Consider the following 24702-nt stretch of genomic DNA (forward strand, 5'->3'; position numbering starts at 1 on the left):
TACCAGAATAAAATTTTTTGAAGGGTTGATTTTCTTAAGATTACAGCGTTACAAAAGAACACAGGCTTAAGATGAAGTGTTCACAAAAAATCACGCCGTTTCATGTTCTTCCTTTACATAAATGAATTACGCTCTCCTGTGTTGGTTGCAGACAGGCCTGCATTTATAGTGACTATAAAGCCTCTAGGGATCATGCGAGTGATGGTACAAAATGCTGGCCGGCAGCAGAAACCATTTATTATTGAAAGAAAATGTGGAGTCTTAATTCAGTTCCATGAAATGAAAAAAAAAAGCGATAATTTTAAGATTTTGAGCTAGTCTCAATCTTACAGTCGATGCTAATGAGATTATACGTAAAAATAACGTTCCTGTTGGTTTATTAAAATTCCTAATGCACAGTGTTTCTGTATGAGAGTCTGCAAACATTCAAAACAAGCAGAAGTCAAAGCGTTCTTGTTCACCTTGAGCAAACATACTTAAGTAAACCAGTACGACTAACCAGTAAGAACCAACAGCAGCAAATAAAACAAAAGCTGTAGCACTGTAGCTATCTTTAAAAGTGAGAAAACCACAAAAATCTGACAAGCAATAAGCAACGATGTGCTTTTCTGTGGCATTCATTGCAGCAAGCATCACAATTACATCTTCAGGTTAGTGAAGTAAAGTCTAAATCCCAAAGTATACTTCATTTTTTTACCAGTGTTATTTTAGCCTTATACTATATCAGTTTTTATTAACATTTTGAATTTGCTTTTGTTATGCTTTTGTCAGTCTTGTTTTTTTTTTTCAATTTAAGTTTTATTTTAGTGCTTCAACCTATTTTTCATCTAATATTCATATTTTATTTTATTTCAGCTTTTTCAATTAACAAAATAGTTTTTTTTAAAGATAGTAGTGTTAGTAATGTTAACATTAATACCCTTTGTTTTTACACCTAGGGATTGCGTACAGTGTGTAATGCAAATTTCGTTACGCACTGTACACACAGTCGGATTTTTTATAATTGTGTGGCTTGAATTTGTGCTATAACTAGTTGGTCCACAAGGTGGCAAAACTGAGACGTTAGTCATAAAACAAACGAAAGAAGAAACAACAACAATAGACGGCATCATTGATGAGAAATGCAACTCTTAACAAGCACAAAGACATTTTCATCGCTCAATTTCTGAAGAGAAACAGCACAGACCTATTTCTTTTACGAAGATTTCTAGCTCCTTCGTGTATGCACATGCGAAGTGTTTGCATCAAAACTGAAGTATACTTAAAAAGTACAGCAAATAACCCATCTGTGCTCCAGAATGATTCCTCAAATCACGTAGCTTATTGAAGAGAGGCGCATTATTACTTTTCTAAGGGATTGGACTTGGCAGTCAATAAAATGGATGAAAAAAATAAAAATAATAAAAATAAAAAAAACACGCTCATCAAGCTTTTGGCCTTTTCTTTCTTTCTGCCCTTGCAATGAGAAAAAGACACCGTATTTAATGAACAATATCCCACTGGACCTCACTGAGAATCTCGTTTCTCCCCTCAAATCCACATTTATGTCTCTCTCCCAGTCTATAAAACTTTATTTCCTCTCATTTTACTTCACTTCAAATCCCTATTAGCATCCCTTAACTGTGGGAATGTTCCTGGAGGAGCAAAAAGCAATAGACAAGACCTTGTTTTTTATCCGTCAAAATGACAAAAGATCTTTTTCTGAAATTAATCTTCAATTGAATTGATGTGAATAAAATGACTGGAAAAAAAAAAAATTACAGACAGAAATACATCAAAGCGGGCGGCACACAGAGCTTCCTTGGTTTTATTCTAATGAGCATCCGGAGTCTCTTTCCACAAAAAAAAAAAAAAAAAAAAAAAAAAGTGATCTCTTTCTTGTTTGTCCAACAGCAACACACACAAGTGGAGCGGTGGGAAGAGGGAAAGAAATGAGATTTACAAGAACAAAGGCTCTCAGGGCTGTGCTGGCGAAGCACAAACTCCCTTTCCCCAACATCTCCGCAGGCCCCCTGCCTAGTCGGAGATGGAGCAGCGCGGTCGCACACTTACAGAGCCCCGAGGCTGAAAGAAACCACACAGGATGTCACCACTCTCTAATTCAATCCCCTCCAAGCGTTCGTTTCAATCCAAGGACTGACGTTTCACAGATGAAGGGTAACACAGATGCACCCAAACACACACACACACACACACACCCACCAGGACTGACGGCACATTCCCTTAACGGCATGTTCGTCTGCTGCCACCAGGCACCAGATGTAGCGTTGGTATCATCCCACAGATGTACAGACTGACAGAGCAGCGGCCCCTCCATCACTGCCTGGTGCTCGAGCCGGCATCGACAGATTTAAACACAACCATCTCTGCCTATTAGATCACGAAGCAGGTGGACGGGATGCGTAATGCTCCCACAGGGAAGCGGTGGAGAATGGAGAGCATTTGCATTTCAGAGCTCTCGCTATTGATGATCTCAGTAAGTGAGTCATTGGCAGTCAGTGGCCATCGCAGACGGCAGCGTGAAGAACGCTGGCATTCTGCAATAAATCATCCAATAAATCATCTAGAGAACAGTATATACACATGAATACAGGAAGCTATACAAAATCATGACACCTAAAGGTTAAAGCGATGATAACGTAGTCTAGTTGTTAAAGATTAGGGAGTATGACAAAAATGTAGTAGGTATGAAATGAAACTTCAAAAATAAATTAAAAAAAATTAAAACATACAAAAAAAAAAAAAAAAAAAACATTACATAAAATATTATTTGAAAAAAAAAAAAAAAAAAAAAAAATATATATATATATATATATATATAAAGATGGTACATAAATATTTTAAAATCACCCAATGTACTTGTTACAAATGTTGAAGAATGGCATCTACTCTAATATTAGTCCGTTTCTTTCTTATTCTGAGGTCACCGTAGCCACCCAGATCCAGACTGTATCCAGATCAGATGGTCACTGCAGCCACCCGGATCCAGTCCGTATCCAGAGATCAGATGGTGGATCAGCACCTAGAGATGACCTCTACAGCCCTGAACGTCAGCAGAGACCAGGCCAACTAGATGAGCCCCAGAGACAGATCCCCAGTGAAGACCCTGTCTCCTAGACGGCTATCTGGACAAGACCACAGGAACCAGAGGAGTCCTTTGCACAATCTGACTCTGCTGCAGCCTAGATTTAAACTACTGATTTTGTCTGGCCAGAGGAGAATGACGCTATTTCGACACACTATTTCCCCGTCTAAATATAAAGCCACCTAGACACAATTTGCATTGTTAAAAGCGCTATACAAATAATAGTGACTTGACTAAAATAATAAAATTTAAAACATAAGAAATTTGATCTAAATAAAAATCAAATAAATGCTACAAGTGAATTTATACCAAAAAAATGGATGCTTGTTCTGAGATTTAAGATTACATTTCTTCTTTTAATTATCACTTTTAAAAACTTAATTTAAAACTAAAAATGTTAGATGACTAAGGTAATCTAAATGTAAAAAGTAGAATTGCTAATATGAACACAGTATTAGACACTTTTAACAAGGGATGAGGATGAATGTCACTCCAATTCTGTGGCAATCTTTGGAGCTTTTTGTGGATGCAGATTCAGGATGGACCTGCTAACTAGTTTGACTTCATCAAACAGACAGGTCATCAATAGCATGTCCAAAAGCATTCCATCACCACACGATCGCAGCAGTGCCGATCAGCAGTAATTGAATCAGTGCAGTATTTGTGGGCAAGTTAAGGCCACTACTATAGACACTCAAGCAGATGGTGCACCAAAGGGAACTGGGCCAAAACTCAAATGGCCCTATTTAACACAATCTACTCATCAGACCCGACACAGGCCCGCCGGGCTCAGAGTTCATGATGCTGAATCACCATCTTATAAAATAAGTTGCAGATTTTTCCAACATTGTACAAAGCGAATGAAATCACATGCAAATAAAACCGTTATATATGGGGAAATAGGGCATTTCTTGAAGGCTGGAGGGCATTTCTTCCTCATCTTTCACTTTCCTATGTGTAATAAGCACAAAATTGCCAGCTAGACACGGAAAAAAGGGCGTACGCAATGGTGGACAGGAGAAATGAGGCCATGGCTGGGATGTGTCAGGAATATGTCCACCCAGGTGCCAGGACAGACGCTTCTGCCAACCAGCCAAAATTTTCTGCACCTTCAAAACATATTTACCAAGGAAAAGAAACAACCAGGCAACTTTGAAATGCTCGAGAAGAATCAGAGGCTTTGCCAGTGAATCTTTCAGCGGGGATGGTTTGTCCCGGAATGAGACGCAGCTGAAATCATGCATGGCCGTCTGACAGCGCGGCACATCTTAGACATGCGGTTTTGCGAAAAATTAAACTGTGAACCCAAAGTAAACGCTCAACATATTTATCTCCATGCTAGAAAAATACAAGAAATACTTTAAGCTGTTTGCTCAGTCAGCCAGCCAGCGCTGGTAGAGACTGGGCTCCACGGCACAAGACGTTTTAATCCCTAACAAATGGACGTTTTCACCTGGTCCGAATTAATTTAGACTGCAACATGCAGTTTTTTGCAGGCCACCTCCGGCTGCGAAACTCTCTCTGGCCTTTTTGTTCCAACTGTTTGTTGTGCATGAGGAAAGAAAAAAAAAAAAAGACATGAAAACAAAGTCAGCTCTGGAATGGCAGCGACCTCAACAGGAGGGCGAAGCAGCAAAGTGGGCGGCGATTAGCAGAGCTATAGTTCTGTGATGGAGCTGGGAGCCAAGAGGCACATTAGATTTAGTGGTAATCCGAGTTGGGCTCCTGTTTCCTGAGGCTTTGCTCCCTTGCAGATTTAGGCCGCGCTATCTGTAGGGAACCTATGATCTCCACGGAATCCAGGCATAAAAATGGAATTTATAAAAACGGAAAAGTGGAATGTTGCACATTTGAGATAAATCAATCAAAAATAGGGCCACTGGAGTAGTGTCTGTGAATATTAAACTGCAAAAAGATGATTTAAACATAACGTTCTGCACGTCTCTCTGTGAACGAGTGGTGCAGTTTTGTCGACTACGTTCAAGAACATTTGACGCTTGTGGTGTTTTTAGCATCTGCCATCTCACTATATGAAGACATGAACACAAAAACGTCATCTCCAGAGCTGCTCTGAGAGTCACTTCATGAGCATTGCACTATTTCATTTGAGTGTGCTATCATCAAATACACACAAAAACTCAAAAGGTTTTTACTACAACCCACCAAAATAAGTTTGGTTTAACTAGAAGAAATTATGACAGAAAATGTATTACTTTTGTAAAACAACAACAACAACAATAATAATAATAATAGTAAAATAATAAAATTGAGTTAATCATTTAATTTAGAAAACACAGAACTTGAAGAAAAAAAAAGGATTTCATAGGGCCCTAAATCAGCTACCACAGGGGACCGTGAGAGAACTAGCACCTACAGATCAGGTTCAGAGGAGATACAGTGAGAATCTAAACCATCAGTGAGATTCCTTTCTGCCCTTTAAAACTAATCCAGGCTTTCCCTAATCTCTTCACCAGCTTAAACAGTCTCGGGCAAGATGTCACCCGTACGTCCTTTAAACCCACACGGCCTGCACAGAGCCATCAGAGCGAACCTGATAGCCACCAACACAGAAAGCCGAGAAGGTCTGAGGTGAAAGTCAATATAAAAGACCTACTTCACAGCTGGACAAATGGCAATATCCTGATCAACGGTCTCAAGACATGGCGCGCCGACAACCTTTCCATTTCATATTTGTAGAATTTCCTCTTGGAAAAACAGCAGGTGCAAAAGCAACAGGAAAGCTTTGACAGACTGCGATATCAAACTGCTAAAATCTCACGATAAACTAAGAGATTTCAAAGTAACTCTTCTGCAAGAACATCAAACTGTCATTTCCTTCAGATAAAGAGTCTGTAAACAAGCATGCATGATGGACACAATGTCATTTCATCGCAGCTCATGATTATGGCATGACACTTTCCTCACTGCTTCAGAAAAATGAAATAGTAAATTTGCATATTTACTTGCTTGGATGTGCATTCTTTACCTCTGCTTGTTATGAAAATGTTAAATCACATTTTAAAAATTCACAATGGCTATAGTGTTAGACTTTTATATCTGTCAGGCCAATTAATTGTTAACCATTTTTACTAGCCATTTTGAGATTACTTATATCTACTAATTAATATTTATCTAATTCATATTTAATTAGCTATTCCAGAAAAGTATTGATTATTATTATACTTTCAGTTATTTGTGTATTTAGTTTACTACACTAGAAAAAAAAAAAATACAAACAAATAATAAGTTGTTAATTTCTCACACAAAGATAGTGTATGACTTAGAAGACAAGAGTCAGTCTTACAGACGATGCATATGATGCTTTTGCATGCTTTGTGAAGCTTAAAAGCTTCGACCCCTGATCCCTGCAACTGCAGAAAGTATCTAATGCCATTTTCAAAAGCAGTATACGTTTCATGGAATAAAGTCATATGGGTCTGGAATTTCATTTCTGGTTGAAATATTCTTTTGATGCTTCTCTTTCAGCTGAATCCGACAGACCGGAAACAAATGGTGCATCCTAACAATTCCCATCCGCTCCGGCCGCCACGGGCAGAATGGCGCGAGGAAAGAACTGCTGGCATTTTGGTGGAGAACGCCGACTTCTAAAAGAGGAAGAGGGTTTGTCTGGGAGCTGTTTGGTCTCACTAAACACGGACAGAGCAGAGACATGTGCTGACATCAGCATCTTCTCCGCCTTGCCCGTTTCTTTTCCCTCTCCTGCTGCAAGATCCTTCGCTTTTTTCTCCTTTCTCATCTCTTTGATTCTGGTCTTTGTTGCTGATTCTTTCCTATGATTTCCATAACTTCTTTTGCTTCTCTTGAGTTCTTCTAAACCGCCTCGGTCTCCCTTATACTCATTTCGTTCACATTCCTCCGTCTGACAGGAATGACAGATTCGGTCTGGTCCTCAACAGATCAGACGTGATCTAAATATCCACTGCTCAATGAAGCCCATTAACAAAACCAGCAGCATCACGATCAAACCGTCTGACTTATTCACAAACTTCTCTACTCTGTGAACATATGAAAGTTTGAAGAAAATGAATCATACAAGGCCAAAAACTTCATAATAAAGTTAAAGAAATGCAAATGTACAGATCTTGAACTTGAGATCCTGAGCTACATTCTGCAATATCCAGGCCAATTATACATTATATTTGTTTTTTACCAGTACTGACCTGTAATAAAGGTTAATTGTAGTATATCTGTGTACAGTTTCACCCAAATTCATTAAAATGCATATTCATATAAAATGTAATGACTACAAAAAATTGTATTTGCTGTTTAGAAGACTTTTTTTTAATGCTTTGTAAAATTATTAGATATTGTAATATAATAAATACATTTATGTAACTTAAAATAATATTTGTAAAATTTTACTTGCTGTCTTAATTACAATAAGAACTAATTCGTTAATGTTAACTAGAAGGGCTAACATTAACGATGAAATGATGCATTTTAATTATTAAAATTAGTTTATATTAGCTAATGGATTAATATGAACATCAATATTCACAATGTTGATGAAATTGTTGCACAGATTTTAGAAGAAAATAGAGCTGAGATGAATACCTTAATATTGGTAGTTGAAAGCGTGATCAAATTAGGCATAATATCCCATAAATAAATGCAGAAATATGCTATGGATACATAAAACTTCACATGTGAATGAGAGGCAAAGAAATCGCCACATTTGGGCCTAATAGTGGGACTTCAGTTGCGCTGTTTTTGTATGTCAACAAGCTGCATCCCAGTGCAGCTGCATGACATTTGCTTTGTCACTGTAACGACCAAAAACATTCAGTTATGCAACTGGAGTGGATTGAAAAACACTGGTTTTGCGGACAGGAGATGTTCGGAGTTCACAAACAAGCCAAAAACCTTGCAAACAGCTCTGAAACCAATCAAAATGCACCCAAAAGCTGAGAGAAACCATAATGGAGTGTGACATGACTCTTCTTGCACAATTTAGGACAATACAAGCAGCATGAATCTGGAGATGCGCGTGCTTTTGCTCCTCACTAGCGTCATCTCGGCTGCAAGGACGTTCTTTCTGCTCACAATGGCCTTCAGCACAGCATTCGACCTTCCAAAACATTGCGAAGGCTGCTGTGTGAGTCATTTGCATGAGGTAAACACTGACCCACAAACTAGTAAAAACAAGTATCTGCGCAAGCCCTCAGACTAATGTGGAGGAGATGCGATTGTGCTTGCCTTTTATGTTGAAATAGTCATTTCAAAGCAAAAACAGAGGCAGCATCCTTTTCAGTTTCATAAAACTACTGTTGACACGTTGATCAACGGCTCTTTTATCCCATTTAATGATCCGCTTTGAAAAGAAAAACAGCAGCTTTCAGTGAAATCAAATATTAATAGCCCTCCAGAATCCCTATTGTGAGTTTTAAGTGGTCTGAAATTCTTCAAGTGAATGCTGAGACTCGTTTAATTGCTTTGGTAGTAACTCATGGCGTTGGCCAAAAGCTCTTCAGGCGGGAGAGACTGACACAAAAAAAAAAGCACAAAATAAGTTCAGCAAATCTGAATCACAGATTGTGCATTTAAAAGGTAAAGTTTAGTCTGCCTTGGACTGGACAAACCAGGACAAAAAAAAAAAAAAAAAAAAAAGTGAAACAAAGTGATCGTGCCAAAGGGGAAAAAAACCAGCCCAAACAGGAAAAGGTAGCTCCTGGATTGCCTTTGGAAAGAGCAGCAGAAGCTCTTAATAAGCCTGCTGGTGGAAATGAGGGGTTCAAATGGCACGCTAATGGACTTCCTCTAAAGGAAAGTGTCAAACGGCAACAAACGGCAGCAAACACGGCCAACAAACCACCCACAGTAGCCAGGGAACACAAAGAGACTGCCAATGAAGCGTTATCTCCTGCTATTGATATCTGACGACACTGTAATTGCTCTCACTATGAGCAAATGAGAATCTGAACAAGGACTTTACAAACATTGACTTCTTAGATCTTAAACCCCAGTTAAGACCTCGGCATCAGAAATAAGCATTACTTGATACATTACATACCACTGATACAGAAGCTTAAAAATCTGATCCTTAAATTTTCATATTTTAATAAATATTTTAGAATAGTTTCATTGTTTAATGAATAAGAATAAATATTAACACATGAATGCTATTAAATACTTGATAAATATTTGAATTTTTTAAAATTAAAATTGTATTATAATTCAATATTTTAACAAAATAAACACTTCAATTTTAAAAATAAAAAATAAATACTATCATTAAATAAATATTAAATTTAATACTAATAAATATTTTTAATAAGTAAAAAAATAAAAAAATAAATAAGATGAGAACATTTTTATTAAATAAATAACTATTCCAGTAGTTTTCCACATTCCTTCACACACACAAAAAAAAAAAAAAAAAAAAAAAAAAAGTACAGGAAGACGACAAAATCAGCAAACATAGTATTTCATCGATACAATCTTCACTGTGGTCGTCTCGGTCAACAACTTCCTCTTTTAAAGAGGGTCTTTAGGGAACTGTCAACTATTAACCGTTTAAAATGTACAATATTATATCACAACATCTTACCAAACTCTTACAAACTCAAAACAGCTGTATTTCATGAGAACTTCCTAATGTCTGAAGCTACATGAACCATTACTACACAATCATGCACTATAGCATGGAGAAAGAAGGCTTCATGCCAATACCAAGTCATGTTTAAATCTAGAGAGAGCCTGTGCATAATCATCAATAACAGGCCAGTTTCCGGCAAGGTAGACAGGCTTCAAAGACAAACATCTGAGTGTATAATTGAGGCTGCAAGGTTGAGGGATTTTAAAGCACGAGGCGATCAGTCGGCAGCTAGCAGCGAGCCAGTCATTCCCTTCAGCATTCCTGAAGTGGCACACACTGAGCTCGCTGTGGGAGAGAAACAGAGAAGACACATGAAGTTTGGGGATTTAAAGGGGCCACGTCTGAAACTTCTGTGACATCAGCAGTCAAGGCTTCTTGCACCAAATCGTGACCATTTTTCTGCCACTCTGACTATTACAATTAACCCTTCGCAAAAAGACCTCCTTAGGTTACTGTTGCTATGTCCAACAAGCCATGCCCCTCTCACACTAAACATGTTCTCACGCAGTAAAAAATACACGGCGGAGCAAAGAGGAAACACACCGACAGACAAGACTGAGCAGGTTACTTCCGGTATGAAAAGCTTTCAAGCGGTCAAATTTTGTCTTATAAAAAGATATTCAAACAAATACGGTTTTGTGGCAGATCACTGTATAGCCTCAGTTCAAGCAGAGAGTGAACCGATAGTCTTTTCATATTTACTTAAAGCACAAAATAAACATGAATGAACGCATTTTATTTCAACCGGGGAAAGAAGAAGTCAATACACACAATTTTTCAAGTTCAAGTCCAAGAACGTTAATCTACTCTCCTGTCTGATTTGTTTGTCAGGCAAGATGGCGAATGACACAATGATTTGTCACAATGACACAATGATTTTCCCGTGGACCATGCCCCTTTTCTTCGGTCATATATAACAGCATGTGTTTATAGGCAGCTGTCCCTTTAAGACCGAATGCACGGATCCAATATAATGATACACATGCTATTTCTTTCTAACTTGTTTTCGTTCACTGAAGATGAGTGACTGCGTTATTGAGAATGATTGTTGAGACGTCCATTTTCACATAATTCTGTATGTATGCGTCTGTTCAAACACAAGGAAATGCGAATGAAGAATGAACTCTGTGTTCGCGCGCACTTAAAAATCTGTGCGCGGGCGCCGTGTCCGGCAGCTGTGGCCACAGAAATCAGAGCACGGACAGTGAAATAAGTTCTATTCACCTCGTCTTGCGCTGGAATGGCTTAAAATCACTTGAATGTGTAAATTGGCAAGATAAAACGCATACAAATGATAAAAGGTTCACTCTATGATGGTTCATTTTTGCAATTAGTCTGTTAATCACATGCAAACCGAACCTTGAGGTCTGGTCCGTACGGACCACGGATCAACTGCGATCAGTTTCACAACTACTGTGTAATGTCAGAGGTTGAATCGAATCGTTACACATAACGTACACCACTACTATGATTACACTTAAGTTTGCTCTATATTATACTCACGTTTTAATAATTAGTGTGTGACTAACGTCTCCTCCACTATAAATTACCAGACTGTAAATGAATCGAGTGACGTCACTGAAAAGCTGCAGCCGTGGCGGGATGATTTTTGGTGTGGCGGGCCACCACGGCAGAATGAATATAGTGGAAACACTGCAATAGTCCACAAGTAATCCACACCATTCCAGTACATCAATTACTGTCTTATGAAGTGAAAACCTCCATGTTTGTAAGAAACAAATCCATCATTAAAGGGGGAGGGGGGGGGGGGGGTACAATGCTGTTTCATGCATTCAGAGTTGTTTACACTGTTAAAGACTTGGATTCTCATGCTAAGCATGGACAAAGTTTCAAAAAAACTATTTGGACGTGTGACAGTATTTCTGTCATAAAAATCTTACTTCCGGGTTTGTACAAGTTTCTGAGAGTTTTTTTTCGATTGTGGCTCTTCATGACGGACGAAGAACGCGCCCGTGCACGCATCGACCAGAGTGAGAGCAAGCCCATCAACGCGCTTCATTAGACTGCACTGCTGCACAGGACTCGTTCGGGAAGAATGTCTCTAAAAGAAGTGTGTTTTTTGTTGTGAGGGAAAGATAACCTCGTTCAACTTCCCGAAGAACCCAGTGTTATGTAAACAGTGGATGCAGTTTGTTTTTCCCGGGGCAGCAATGGAGTTTCTCAAGTGTGTTTGTTGACGAAGACTGTATAAACAAGGCCCAGTTCGACGGTGGATTTGCACATCGTTTGATACTGAAAGATGGAGCAGTCCCAGCTATAAAAGATCCTGGTAATGTTTCAGAACTGCAGACGGTAAGTGAAACGGCATCAAATGTCTGTTTTGTTGGCGATCAGCACTCAAGTGCTCGTCACTCTTTAGCTCCGCCCACGGCACGCCTCCAGGAGCTCGGCTTTTTGGAGAGAATCAAAGCTTTTATAAATATGATAAAACTAAAAGACTTTTTGGAGATATGAAGGATGCAATACTACTTTATAGGTACTCATAATTAACATGAGATTGGGTGAAACGGTGTGTGTTATGAAGTGAAGTGACATACTGCCAAGTATGGTGACCCATACTCGGAATTCGTGCTCTGCATTTAACCCATCCAACGTGCACACACACAGCAGTGAACACACACACACACCGTGAACACACACCCGGAGCAGTGGGCAGCCATTTATGCTGCGGCGCCCGGGGAGCAGTTGGGGGTTCTTGCTCAAGGGTACCTCAGTCATGGTATTGAGGGTGGAGAGAGCGCTGGACATTCACTCCCCCCACCTACAATCCCTGCCGGCCCGAGACTCGAACCTGCAACCTTTGGATTACGAGTCTGACTCTCTTACCATTAGGCCACGACTTCCCAATGCCACCTTTAAGGCATTTTGAACTTCAAATACGTGGGTGGATTATGATGTGAGAGCATTATTATGGATTATAGACTCATATTTTGACCAGAAGCAAAAAGTTAAAATGCCTTAATGTTGGATGTGTTTCTTACAAACACAGTTTTGTCTTAAAATGTTGAAAATTGCTGGACTGGACTGGAGTGGTGTGGATTATTGTGATGTTTTTATCAGCAGTTTGGAGTCTCATTCTGACGGCACCCATTCACTGCAGAGGATCCATTGCTGAGCAAGTGATGTAACGCTACATTTCTCCAGATCTGTTCCAGTGAAAAAAAAAAAACTCATCTACAGCTTGGATGGCCTGAGGGTGAGCACATTTTCAGCAAATTTAATTTTTTTAGGTGAACTATTCCTTTAAACTGTGCTATTTTTCCACCGAAAGAAACAATTTATGCAAAACCTAAATGACACACCTGGATTATTAATCAGTTTTACTGATATTTGTATCATCTACTGAATTGTAGTATTATGTGAACACTTGTACGTACTGATAAAAGTAGAAAAGAAATAGGAACAAAAAAAAAAAAAAAAAAACATTCAAATGCTAAATGCAACCATGGTGCCAAAGAAATGAGGCACAGAAGTCATTCCTCCAGGCGTCCAATCAAAGTGAAGCATGAGTCATATCACGCTTCCTCTTCAGTTCAACGTGTAAGCCTCAGGTGCCAAAACTGCCCTTTGCAAACAAGAGCCATTTTTTACAGGAACGCATTTACTGCATCACCTGATGACTTTACCCTCAAAGATCACACGTGAAACAGCTGAAGAACAAAAAACACACTGACTTTAAAACCCTCAAACTAATTGTATAAGAGCAGCGGTTGAAAGCGAAGTACATTGGTGAGGTAAAAATAGACTGGAGGCAGTTCCACAAAGATGCTCCTGTTTGAGGGTTTCTCGATGAAAACACGGAGGGCAAAAGAGCGAGAGAGATAGAGACGCACTTATAAAGATAGCATGGGTGCGAGTAAGCATCTCTCAGACTGTCAGACCTGTAGGAAACAGATGCTGATGGTTTTCATTTGCATTAGCATGTCTGCCTGTTGGCATGGAAATGACGCCAAAACCACAAGAACTCCACTCAAGCCACGCAGAGCCGTCCGTGCGCTTAGTGCTGCAGACAAATCCTGCTTTACTCCAACAGACAGGGTTTTGATGCAAAACATTACAAAAGTTCTTAAAAGGTCAAAGCAAAATCTACTCGTCAATAGATAGATTGTGAATTGCTACACTACCATTGAAATGTGTTTCTAAAGAAATCAACACTTTTATTCAGCAAGGACACAATAAATTGATCAAAAAGTGACAGTAACGATATTTATAAATGTTACTGAATATTTATATTTCTCATAAATGGTGTTCTTTTGAACTTTCTATTAATCAAAGAATCATTAAAGGGGTCATCGAGTGCCCATTTTCCACAAATTGATATGATTCTTTACAATCTTAATGAAAAGTCTATAACATACGTTGGTTAAAATTTCTCAATGGTAGTGTAAAAACACCTTTACCCTGTAAAAATCAGCCATTCTAGCCCATGTTGCTTTAAATGCTAATGAGCTCTGCTGACCCCGCCCCCCTCTTCTGTGGAGTGACGAGCAGTACGGTTTACTTAAGCCGCGAAACTGGCTAACTGCTAGCACATTATTAGGAAAGGCATTGCAAGATTTGCAAAGATTTCCAGCATTGATGATAATAATAATAATAATAATAATAATAATAATAATAAGTAATCAGCATATTAGAATGATTTCTGAAGGATCATGTGACACTGAAAACTGGAGTAATGATGCTGAAAATTCAGTTTTGCATCAGAAAAAAAGATATACATTTTAGAATATATTCAAATAGAAAACTTTTTTTTTTTTTTTTTTTTAAATCGCAATAATACTTCAGTTTTATAGTTTTTACTGTATTTTTGATCAGTAACGTCATTTAAGTAAAGCCATTTTAAAAGCAGATCGAGTTATTTTTTGATGTCACTTCATAGACAGACAAAAAAAAATGACTCCTTAAAAGAAGTTGCACAAATGTCAAGGCTATTATTTTTATATTGTTAAAAATAATCAGTTAGGAAGAGGTCGAATGATGTTTTGATGGATGGAAACTAAATCTAAATAAGAACAAACAACTAAACTAAAATTGAAGACAAAAATACAAACAAAGAAGTCTTTAAAGCTATAAGCGCAATATGACCAAGTTGGCCAAAATATCACAAAACAATGTAGAGTTTGTCCACTCAAAGGCCAACACAGACTTGGAAGCTCTGTGTGTTTATGAATAAGTTTGAATCAGTAAGCAATACGACTGATAAAAGCACCCTACATACTGTAATCGCTAATGACTTGTGCAATCGTATCTGTACGCAAACAGCTGGAGAGATATTTACAGCTGTTCCTCCACAGAAGGAGCGTTTCAAGCTCGCTGGCTTTCATGCTCCAACAAAACCCTTTAGCCTCTGTTTGTATGCATTTTTAAATTAAGCTAGTAAACATTTATTTGCTCATTGCAGCTATAATTTTAGCATCCTGCTCGGGAGCGCCGAGGAGCAACAGAATAACACAGAGGAGTCCAGCGGCCACAGGATGTCTGAAAATACACGAGGTTTGCCACATACACGGCAGTCTGCTGCGAAGAACTCAAATTAGTTATGAGCCAGAGAGACAGAGACACCTCAATCTTTAAATTCTGAACGTGAAGATCTACACGTCACATTCAAAGCTCAGAGCATCAGATCATTGGGAATGTGTAATATGATCAAGTACTCGAGAGCCGTCGAGGTCAACTGGGCTTCAACCCAAACAATCAAGTGTTTCAAACTATATCTATATCTACTGCCATCTAAACTGAAATAAGTGGCCTGATGGAGCGACTTCATATGGATTTCAATACATGCGTAAACATGCAATACACATAGTAACTTGGGTAAAACAGATCATTTCTAATTCATTTAGGCCTTGTCAGTGTAAAATAAAAGACTAGTATACACTACGATTCAAACGTTTGTATTCGGTAAGATGTAATGTTTTTGGAAGAAGTCTCTTCTGCTCACCAAGGTTGCATTTATTTAATTAAAAATACAGTAAAAAAATAAATTAAAAAAAATAACGGTTTTGAATTGTAATGCATTTTAAAATATAATTTATTCCTTTGATGCAAAGTTGAACTTTCAGCATCATTACTCCAGTCTTCAGTGTCACATGATCCTTCAGAAATCAGTCTAATATGCTGATTTGCTGCTCATGAAACATTTCTGATTATTATCAATGTTCAAAACAGAAACCATGATCAATTTTTTCGGGATTATTTGATGAATGGAAAGTTAAAAAACAAACAATTTTTTGTATCATAAATGTCTCCCTTTTGACCAATTTAATGCATCCTTGCCAAATTAAAATATCACTTTGTTTTTGCCAAGAGTATTACAGAGCATTCTGGGAGAGTCTACTCCATTAAAATACCATGTTTCTTTAGAAATTAACAGAATATTTTGGGAGCGCATCTATAATGTATTATATGCAATCTACCAGCAATTATAATAAATATATATATATATATATATATAAAAAAAAAAATGGAAAACAAAATTCCATCCATTGTTCTAATGCCACAGTGACGCATGAAAATGCACAATAACCCAAGAATTGTTTTATTATGGTGGACAAACATTACGGGTAAAGTTCCGGCACAAACTATTTGAACTTGTGAGAAAAGCTTCACATATCTGTGCGCCGCCACCAATCCTAAAAACACTATAACTGAGCGCAATAATGACCCATCTCGCATAGATCTCCAAAAAAGATTCCATGAAAATGGCCACAAAATGCAGGACTGCATGGCAGTATAATTCTGGGCTTCACCGAGTGGCAAGAAATAGACGCGACTACAGGCATTTGTTTGTTAGAGCTCAAAGAGCAGAATGTGTGTGTGGCAGGCTGACTTCCTGTGGACGTCTGAGCAGAAAGAGAAACCCAAGTCTTGACACACTATGTGACACAGAGAAGGTGAGAGAACGGAGGTCTGGATCATGAAGAGCTTTAAGTAGCAGAAAAAACTAAAACAACAGCGAAAAACTTCAGCCATATGACAGTGTTTAAAACACAACTCAATATTTTGAGTATCTGCTATAAACTGGCACAAAAAGCATTTTTTCCCCAAATCACAGGAACCAACATTTCAAACAAAAGCCAAAATGAAAACAAAACTGACCCTACTTATTTTCTAAAAGGTCTTATTGTGAACAATTAATTGCTCCAACACAACTCAATCGTCAAAAATTGTTCCATATTTAAGCAAAACGTTGATCAAAATCATATTGAATAAGATTAACCAACAGCAACTCAAATTCAATGGCCAAATAGCAACTCCGTGAAGGTCTAAGACCTTTACGATACAGATCTGTGGTCACACTGACACAACAGATGCGTGGAAATACGGGTTTGAGAAGACAAGTTTCACTTCTGCAGAGTTTGCACAGGGAGCTGAATCATGCGTGAGAGTGCCCGTAATTGAAAACTCACAGATAGATGCCATCATCATTACACGGGAACCGGAAGCAGATAAAGTCACAGCATGACTCCAACATGAGGATAGATGTCAAAATGACTCGAGGGCCTGGCTGCAGGCCAAACGAGATGTATCCGTTACACACTCTGTGTGAAGGAGAAAAGACTCAAAAGACAACGGCACACCCAGGTCTCTTCTGCTCACCAAGGCTGCATTTATTTGATCAAAAATACAGTAAAAACAGTAATATTGTGATATATTATTACAACTTGAAATAGCTGGTTTTTGTTTCAATATATTGCAAAATGTAATTTATTCCTTTGATGCAAAGCTGTATTTTTAGCATCATTACTCCAGTCTTCAGTGTCACATCATCCTTCAGAAATCAGTCTAATATGCTCATTTGCTGCTTATCTTCATCAACGTTGAAAACAATTGTGTTTTGTGAAAACTGTGATACATTTTTTTCAGGATTCCTTGAGGAATAAAAAGAGGTCTCAATGCATGCTTGCTGAATAAAAGCATTCATTTCTTTTTTGCAATTTACTCCATCAATAAAAATGTCCCTGGCCTTACTGTGCACAATTCTGAGAGGGTCTATCTATTCTAGCAAGACAACGACCTGACCAAATAAATGCACTGACAGTTTAGTGAAAACGGAGTCATAAATCAAGGGGTGCAGATGGAAAAATGTGGAGCTCAATATTGGCTTTCAGCTTCCATTCTTTGTGTCGCCATTTACGGCTGTTTTCTGAGCAAACAGATGGGCTGACAACTAAATAATGGCTGAAGAACAGCTTGTCAATATCAATCAGAATGTGAACGATCACTCAGTCACATGACTGGAGACAAAACGCATACAACGCGACAAGCGAGGAGCATTTTGCATTGTTCTTGCTCGAGGCCTGTTCGCTATTTTCAATGGAACAAACTACCACTTTACAACGCTCCTAATTGGCACATTTGTTTGGAATAACTAAGATAGTTCTTCTTTCAGTTGTAATTTGCGAGTTGAAGTCCCACACGTCGTTCAGACGGAACATCTGTGACAATATAATTGGTGTAAAGATTAGCCAAAGTGCTCTGCTGAACAAGACGCCTTCACTTCTGCATTCAGTGCGTCTACGCTCAATAACATGCTTCAGAAAAGGGATTTTTAAGGTCTTTCCCTGAGAGTATGTTACACAACAACTTTATGTTTTACTAAAAAGCACAAAGATGCGAACTTTAACATGCATTCACACCAGCATGAACTAAGGATGGACGTTACCAGAAATTACACTATAGCTGAGTCAAAACTGACAGTAAACACATTTATAACGTTACAAAAGATTTCAAAGAAATGCTGCTCTTAAAACTTCAAAAAATACACTATCACAGTTTCCACAAACCACAGCACATTGTTTTTTAACACTGATAATAACAAGAAATGTTTCTTCATTTCTTTCAGTCAGCATATTAGAATGATTGAATATTATAAATATATCAATTCATTCCTTTCAGCTTCGCAATCACAGGAAAAAAAACACTTTCTTCTTACTATTATACTGTAATTTTTATTTTAACATGTATAATTCATATTTTTAAGTGTTCTCATTTAACATAGAACGTTATCATTTTAAAATAAAAACAGAATTTATTAGTGGAAGTATTAGTATTATATTACTACATTTATTTTTTGTAACATGTAGAATTCATTTAAAATGTTCTATTTCAACTTTATAATTTTTAAATGAAAAATTAAATATTACTAATATTTAAAATATTTATTTTAAAAATGTGTTAATATTTAATACACTTGTATATTAATATTAAAGAATCATGAAATGTCTTTAATAATAAATAATTAATAAAAATAATAAAGTAATAATAAAATATTTAAATATAATAATAATTATTATATTTAATAATAATAATTTTGAACAAATAAAATGGAGCCTTGGCAAGCCTAAAAATCTTCTTTTCAAACACATTAAAAAACTTATGGATCTCAAAATTTGGAAGAGTAGTGTATAAGTAATTTTATATATCCGTTACCACCACCAGCCAGAGACACTGCCCATCAAACGCACACTTCAGCAGGAGTGGCAAAGACAGAACGGTTATGTTTAGACGCTAAAATGTGGAAAGCAGTGATGAGGGCAGGGCAAGGACAGCATGTGAGAGACACCAGAGCAGCTGTGAGACGCATCCCAGATCGACAGCTTTAATATGACACAGGTGACAAGCTCTGGGCTGAGCACTGTGAAGGTTTGATACCAGTCTGCTGAAGTGTAAAAGATTAGATAAAAGACTGTCTGTCCGTGCAAAACACCCACACATCACTGTGATATCCTGGCCTCTGGATACAGCTTGAGTCCCGCGTTCAATCGAGGAATCATTTGTGTAACTCTACAGTCAAATTAGACCTAAACGTGCAATTCAGAGAAAACGTGTCTGTTTTGTTACAGCCACTTAAACTGTGCACAGGATTCATCTCAAGTAGCTGCAAGCCCAAAGCAGAGCTCAGATGAGACTATTTACGCTCTGGTCATAAACAAACAGAAGTTGAGCAGCAGCACAGACAGATACACTTCTGACAAGCTCCAAACAGACAAAGACACTTAATATCAGTATTTAAGGGAGTAACAGGCTGCCATTTTGAGCCCTGAGGTCTTTGAGGTCACTTTACTCGCGGGACCCGTCAAGACTTGCAGTGCAGTAGGTCCATAATGAACCAGAGGCCGAACGCTCCGACATTAATAGCAGGTTGCCCAGCTGCGCCATCTCTAACTAATCCTGCACGGCTGTAATTAAAACACATTTCCATCAAATGCGCATTAAAATCCCAGCGGCCCCAGTCACAGGGGAGACTCTTTAAGACTCAGAGGTTCCAATTCCACCCCATTCCACAAGCCCAAAAAGACTCATGGAGCACCTCTGATAACTTTCCAACCTTTTAATTTTTCCATTCTGCAAATTTGTGAAAAGCAATGTCACATTTACAGTGACGGATTGTGCATGTGGCTCCTACATCGGGAGCAGATGGAAAAAAGGTAATCTCGCCTTGACGGATGGTCTTGGTAGACTAAACGATACGCAAAGACTTATTCGAGATGTTGGAGAAAAATGCAAAGCGCTTTACTCAACTAGCAGAAAATTGGAAAGAGCCGCTTCACGTTGTCTGACTGAATCCAAAGTCTATTTGAAAGACAAAGAAGGAAATCCAGATAAAACAAAAGAACCACACCAAATATCACTTTCCTTTCCCTTTTCCATAGTAAACACCTGAAGATGTAGATGGAGCAACATGCCCGGGTCACATCTCACTCCAAAATCAAATCATATTTCTGCAGGATAAAGACTATTTTAGGACCATGTTGACATTTTGCATTGTAAAAATGATTCATGAAAATAAAGCAAATTAGGCTCATAACCGCAACGCATCCACATCTTTTCACTTGCAACAGTCACTCAATTCTGCAAAACAGTAGTTTTTACTCGATTACACCTAAATTACTGTAATATAACGACTTTAATCCAAATCAGATTAATAATCATTAAAAAAAAATAAAAATTCTCAGGAACTTCACATTACAGTAATAAGAATGATTTTTTTTTTGGAGTAATGAGAACTGACGATAGCAAATGCTCTTAATTTTCATAAATACAATTTATATAATTATATTTTATAATGTACTTTATCAATGTAACAAGACTAAAGATGTAATTTTTACTGCAATATGCAACATTTTACAAAGAGGTCTTATCTGTTAACATTATGTTGTTAACTAATGTATTTTTATTAACTAATGTTAACAAAGATTAATGAACACAGGAACAAATGTACTGCTCATTGTTAGTTATTGCAATTACTAATGTTAACTAATGGGACCTTATTATAATTTTTTACCATGTTATGAAAATGGAAAAAAAAAACTGGATGAAAAATGGTAAGACTAACAAAAATAAAAAGTTCAATCACAAAAATCAATCAAAAGAAACTCAGAATAAAAGCATCGTGGTAATAAGAACTGGGTCTTAATAAACTGCTTAAACATCTGGAAAATGATGTCAAATTTGTAATGTTTCTAAAATAGGCTCCATTATATGACGGACATGTTCTCTGGACAGTGCAGATTCACCTGGATGCAAACGACTCCTTTTACAAAGCATTTCTGAGTCTTTTCATGTTCACAAAAAGAGAAGGGGAGAAAGAGGCCATCACAGCAGATTATGAACTCCATCCATTGAAGAAAAGATGACTCATCCCAACTCTCCAAGGTCAAAGGTCACCCTTTCAAAAAAAGTCACCATCCAAAGCTTCATTTCCTATGAGTCACCCCATAACAGCACTGATAAAACAGCTGATCTAGACCCACCATCCCTGGACAGCAGAGGCTCTCTCTGGAATACCTGGTCAGGTATTGGCAAAACCCTTTGAAGGATCAAAGTCGCCTGGGAGTTTTGATAGTGAAAAGAACGAAGGCCTTTTCTGATTCGCTACAACCTATAATTTCCAGGACCGGAAAATTGCAGCTCTGCGAGTTCAATGAAGAGGCTGATTTCAAACAATATGCATTAAAAACCTCGAGCCTGAGCTGCAGGAAATATAGGACACTAATAATTATTCAAATGGTTACGTGATTGCCGTCGTTTGGCCCTGTAATTTTACAAGCGTACCCAGGTGTACTGCACGTTCTTACCTCATAGGACCAGACGCATTGGACACCGGCGAATCGGCGCACGCAGCGGCCCACCTCCACGTCCTCGTGGGTGGTGTACATCTCCTGCAGGCACTGGCGGATGTGGGGCACCATCCTGCGCAGCACCTCGCGGCTCATTATCACGCCAGGGCCGCCCATGCAGAAGTTCTCGCCCGGCTCTAGGGCCAGCTTGCCCAGTTCGTCGCGGGCGCCCATGCCCGTTTGGCCGAGGAAGATGGCCTCGCTGCTGTTGAGACTCCTTAGGAAGCTCTCCAGCTTCTCGCTTTTGATGTAGACGTCATCGTCGGCTCGCATGAACCACTCGAACTGGTCCAGGTAGTGGTCATGCATGTACTTGAGCATCATGAAAGACTTCTTCTGCGGAGGGTACGAGTCGTCCACGTTCTGCAGAGCCACAATGGGGATAGGGATCGTCGTGTCTGAACCCTCGCTGGAGAAAAACTCCACCTTGCCCGGGATGGTCTTGGCCCAGGTCCTACATAATGCAAAAACAAGGAGAAGTGTGTGTGAGCACCACAATAAAAAGAAAACCCCTCTCATCAATCAGCCAAAAAACATGTTTTTAAAATGTTAGTTTTTAAGGAAGTTTTATTTCAGCAGTTTTGTGTACAAATTCTCACATCATCATTAAAAATGTATTTTCAGGCATGTGTAGGAAAGACTTTTCTGCCACTGAATATAACATTAAAAATAATGCGTTTTAAGGCACCTTTCAGATCGCTCAAGAACAAACTCACTAGAACAGCAAACCAAGCCGCTCCGGGACACTGAAAACATGAGCTGCTCGTGTAAACGAACACAGTGCCGCGCATCACTCCTAGATTTGGTCATACTTCAGGCCAGAAAATACGGAAATCAATATAAATATGGAAAATTCTAATTATGTACTGTAAATATCAGCATTGATCATTTAAAATCAAACAAACAAAAACCTTGGTTAGGTGCTACTGACATTAACACTTTAAGGCTGATGATGCACGGGGCAAATTTTTGAGTAATTTTGCCAGGCAACTTTTTTTAAGCAGTGTTGCTTGGGCACTTTCCCAATCTGAGATGGGTAACCAATTTCTATCTGGATACTTTAGATCGGTTGTGGTCACCTGGTTGCCAGTTGATGTCAACATTAAAGGTGCCATAGAATGAAAAACTGTCTTTACCCTGGCATATTTAAATAACAGTTCTGTACATGGAAATGACATACAGTGAGCCTCAAACACCATAGTTTCCTCCTTCATATGTAAATCTCGTGATTAAAAAAAGACCACTGAAAAACAGGCGAATCAGAACATAACACCGACTGTGACGCAACAGTCGGGATCACTACGCCCCCAACATTTGCATAAACCCGCCCTTGTTCTAAGCCGGCCGAACCATCAGAAGCTCTGCAGGTATTGTAAATAAACAAGCGCGGACAACAGCGAAAATAACAAAATAAATTTTTGCAGGGATGGGTTGGTGTCTGTATTCAGAAAGGCACAGAAAGCAAATAACGCGAGCCACTAAAGGGACATGGTTAGCTCCTTGCTAGCGGTAGCCTGTTACAGTACATAAGATTTCACTCTCAGTAAGGAGAGATGAGGATGATGGCGAATGACTTGCAGATCCTGAGCACCACTGACAAGCATCTGATCTTGTGAAATGTGTGGTAAGTACTGTTGCTCCATAATGTAAACATAGTTTGTGTGATCGCGTCTCTTGAAAGTGAAACTATAACGCGATCGATGGATCGTTCAAAAGCAGTTTCAATGCCTCGCATATTAATAACGGCTCCCTGATGCCCGCGTTTTATATACAGTATAATTACCCGACGATATAACTGCGAGAGAAAGTATTTAAATATATATTTTCCTCCCTGTGCTTCCTTCTTGCTGATGAGCCGTACTGTGAAACAGCCAATCAGAGCAGAGCTCAACATTGAGCAGCACTGTGAAACAGCCAATCAGAGCAGAGCTCATTATTATTCATGACCCTGCCAAATAAGCCAATAACAGACCGTTTCATTCTAGGGAGAAATCCTAGGGTTGTAAATGGACATGTAAAATCGTTTCTGGAGATTTTTTGCCCTTACCTAAGCCACATACCTTCTGTGTAGATATCAGAGAACAATTTAAAATACTGCATCAATGCATTCTACGGCACCTTTAAATCAAAGCTGCTCGGCAACATTGCTCAAAATGTTGCCCCGTGTATTATCAGCCTAAAGGCCCGTTCACACCAAGGACGATAACTATAAAGATAACGATAAATATATAATTCTAAAAATCGTTCTCAATAGTCCACACCATAACTATAACGATAAAAGCACAGAGAAACAATATCTTTGGAATTACTTCCAGAATTACTTTTTTCAGCTGATGAACAATAAAATCATTGACACCCAATCAGAATCAATCCTACTATCACGAGCTGGAGAATTTAAAGCGACAGACACGTATGTGCTTAGAATAAACCGACAATATCATCCGCTGGCATGGACGTTAATATAGTTATCTTTATAGTTATCGTTCTTAGTGTGAACGGGGCTTAAGGCTTCAGAGGAGAAATAACACCACACGTTATTATCAGATTGATGAAAAGATTAAGCAGAGAGTAGCATTAGGATGATTCACAATGGTTTAAAAACAAATGTCCCAAGCTAATTCTCTATAAACATGTGGAAGGAAAACCGATAAACTAAATGCAGCACTCAACACGAGGATAAAATGGCAAATACTGTCATGACCCTGTAGGAGGACGCTCACAGCAGCTGAATCAATTCAGCAGAGCTTCAGGAGATGCACATGATTCAACACTGCAGACAAGAGAGCACGAGCCTCTGAAATATGTCAGCATGTGGAAAAGCTGCACTGTTTTCCTTCAGATAATATCCACTCTGCTTG

General features: G+C 38.5%; 1 protein-coding gene across 1 annotated transcript in view; it reads right to left on the bottom strand.

Annotated features, from left to right (window-relative positions):
* LOC306883701 (chondroitin sulfate synthase 1-like) overlaps positions 1 to 24702 on the bottom strand; it is a 77956-nt gene that overhangs the window by 50690 nt on the left and 2564 nt on the right. The window contains exon 2 of the mRNA XM_079439112.1: positions 21803 to 22298. Within this exon, the coding sequence (XP_079295238.1) occupies positions 21803 to 22298 (496 nt within the window). The remainder of the gene's footprint in view (positions 1 to 21802; positions 22299 to 24702) is intronic.

The sequence above is a fragment of the Barbus barbus genome, assembly GCF_936440315.1.
Source record: "Barbus barbus genome assembly, chromosome: 2".
NCBI lineage: Eukaryota > Metazoa > Chordata > Actinopteri > Cypriniformes > Cyprinidae > Barbus > Barbus barbus.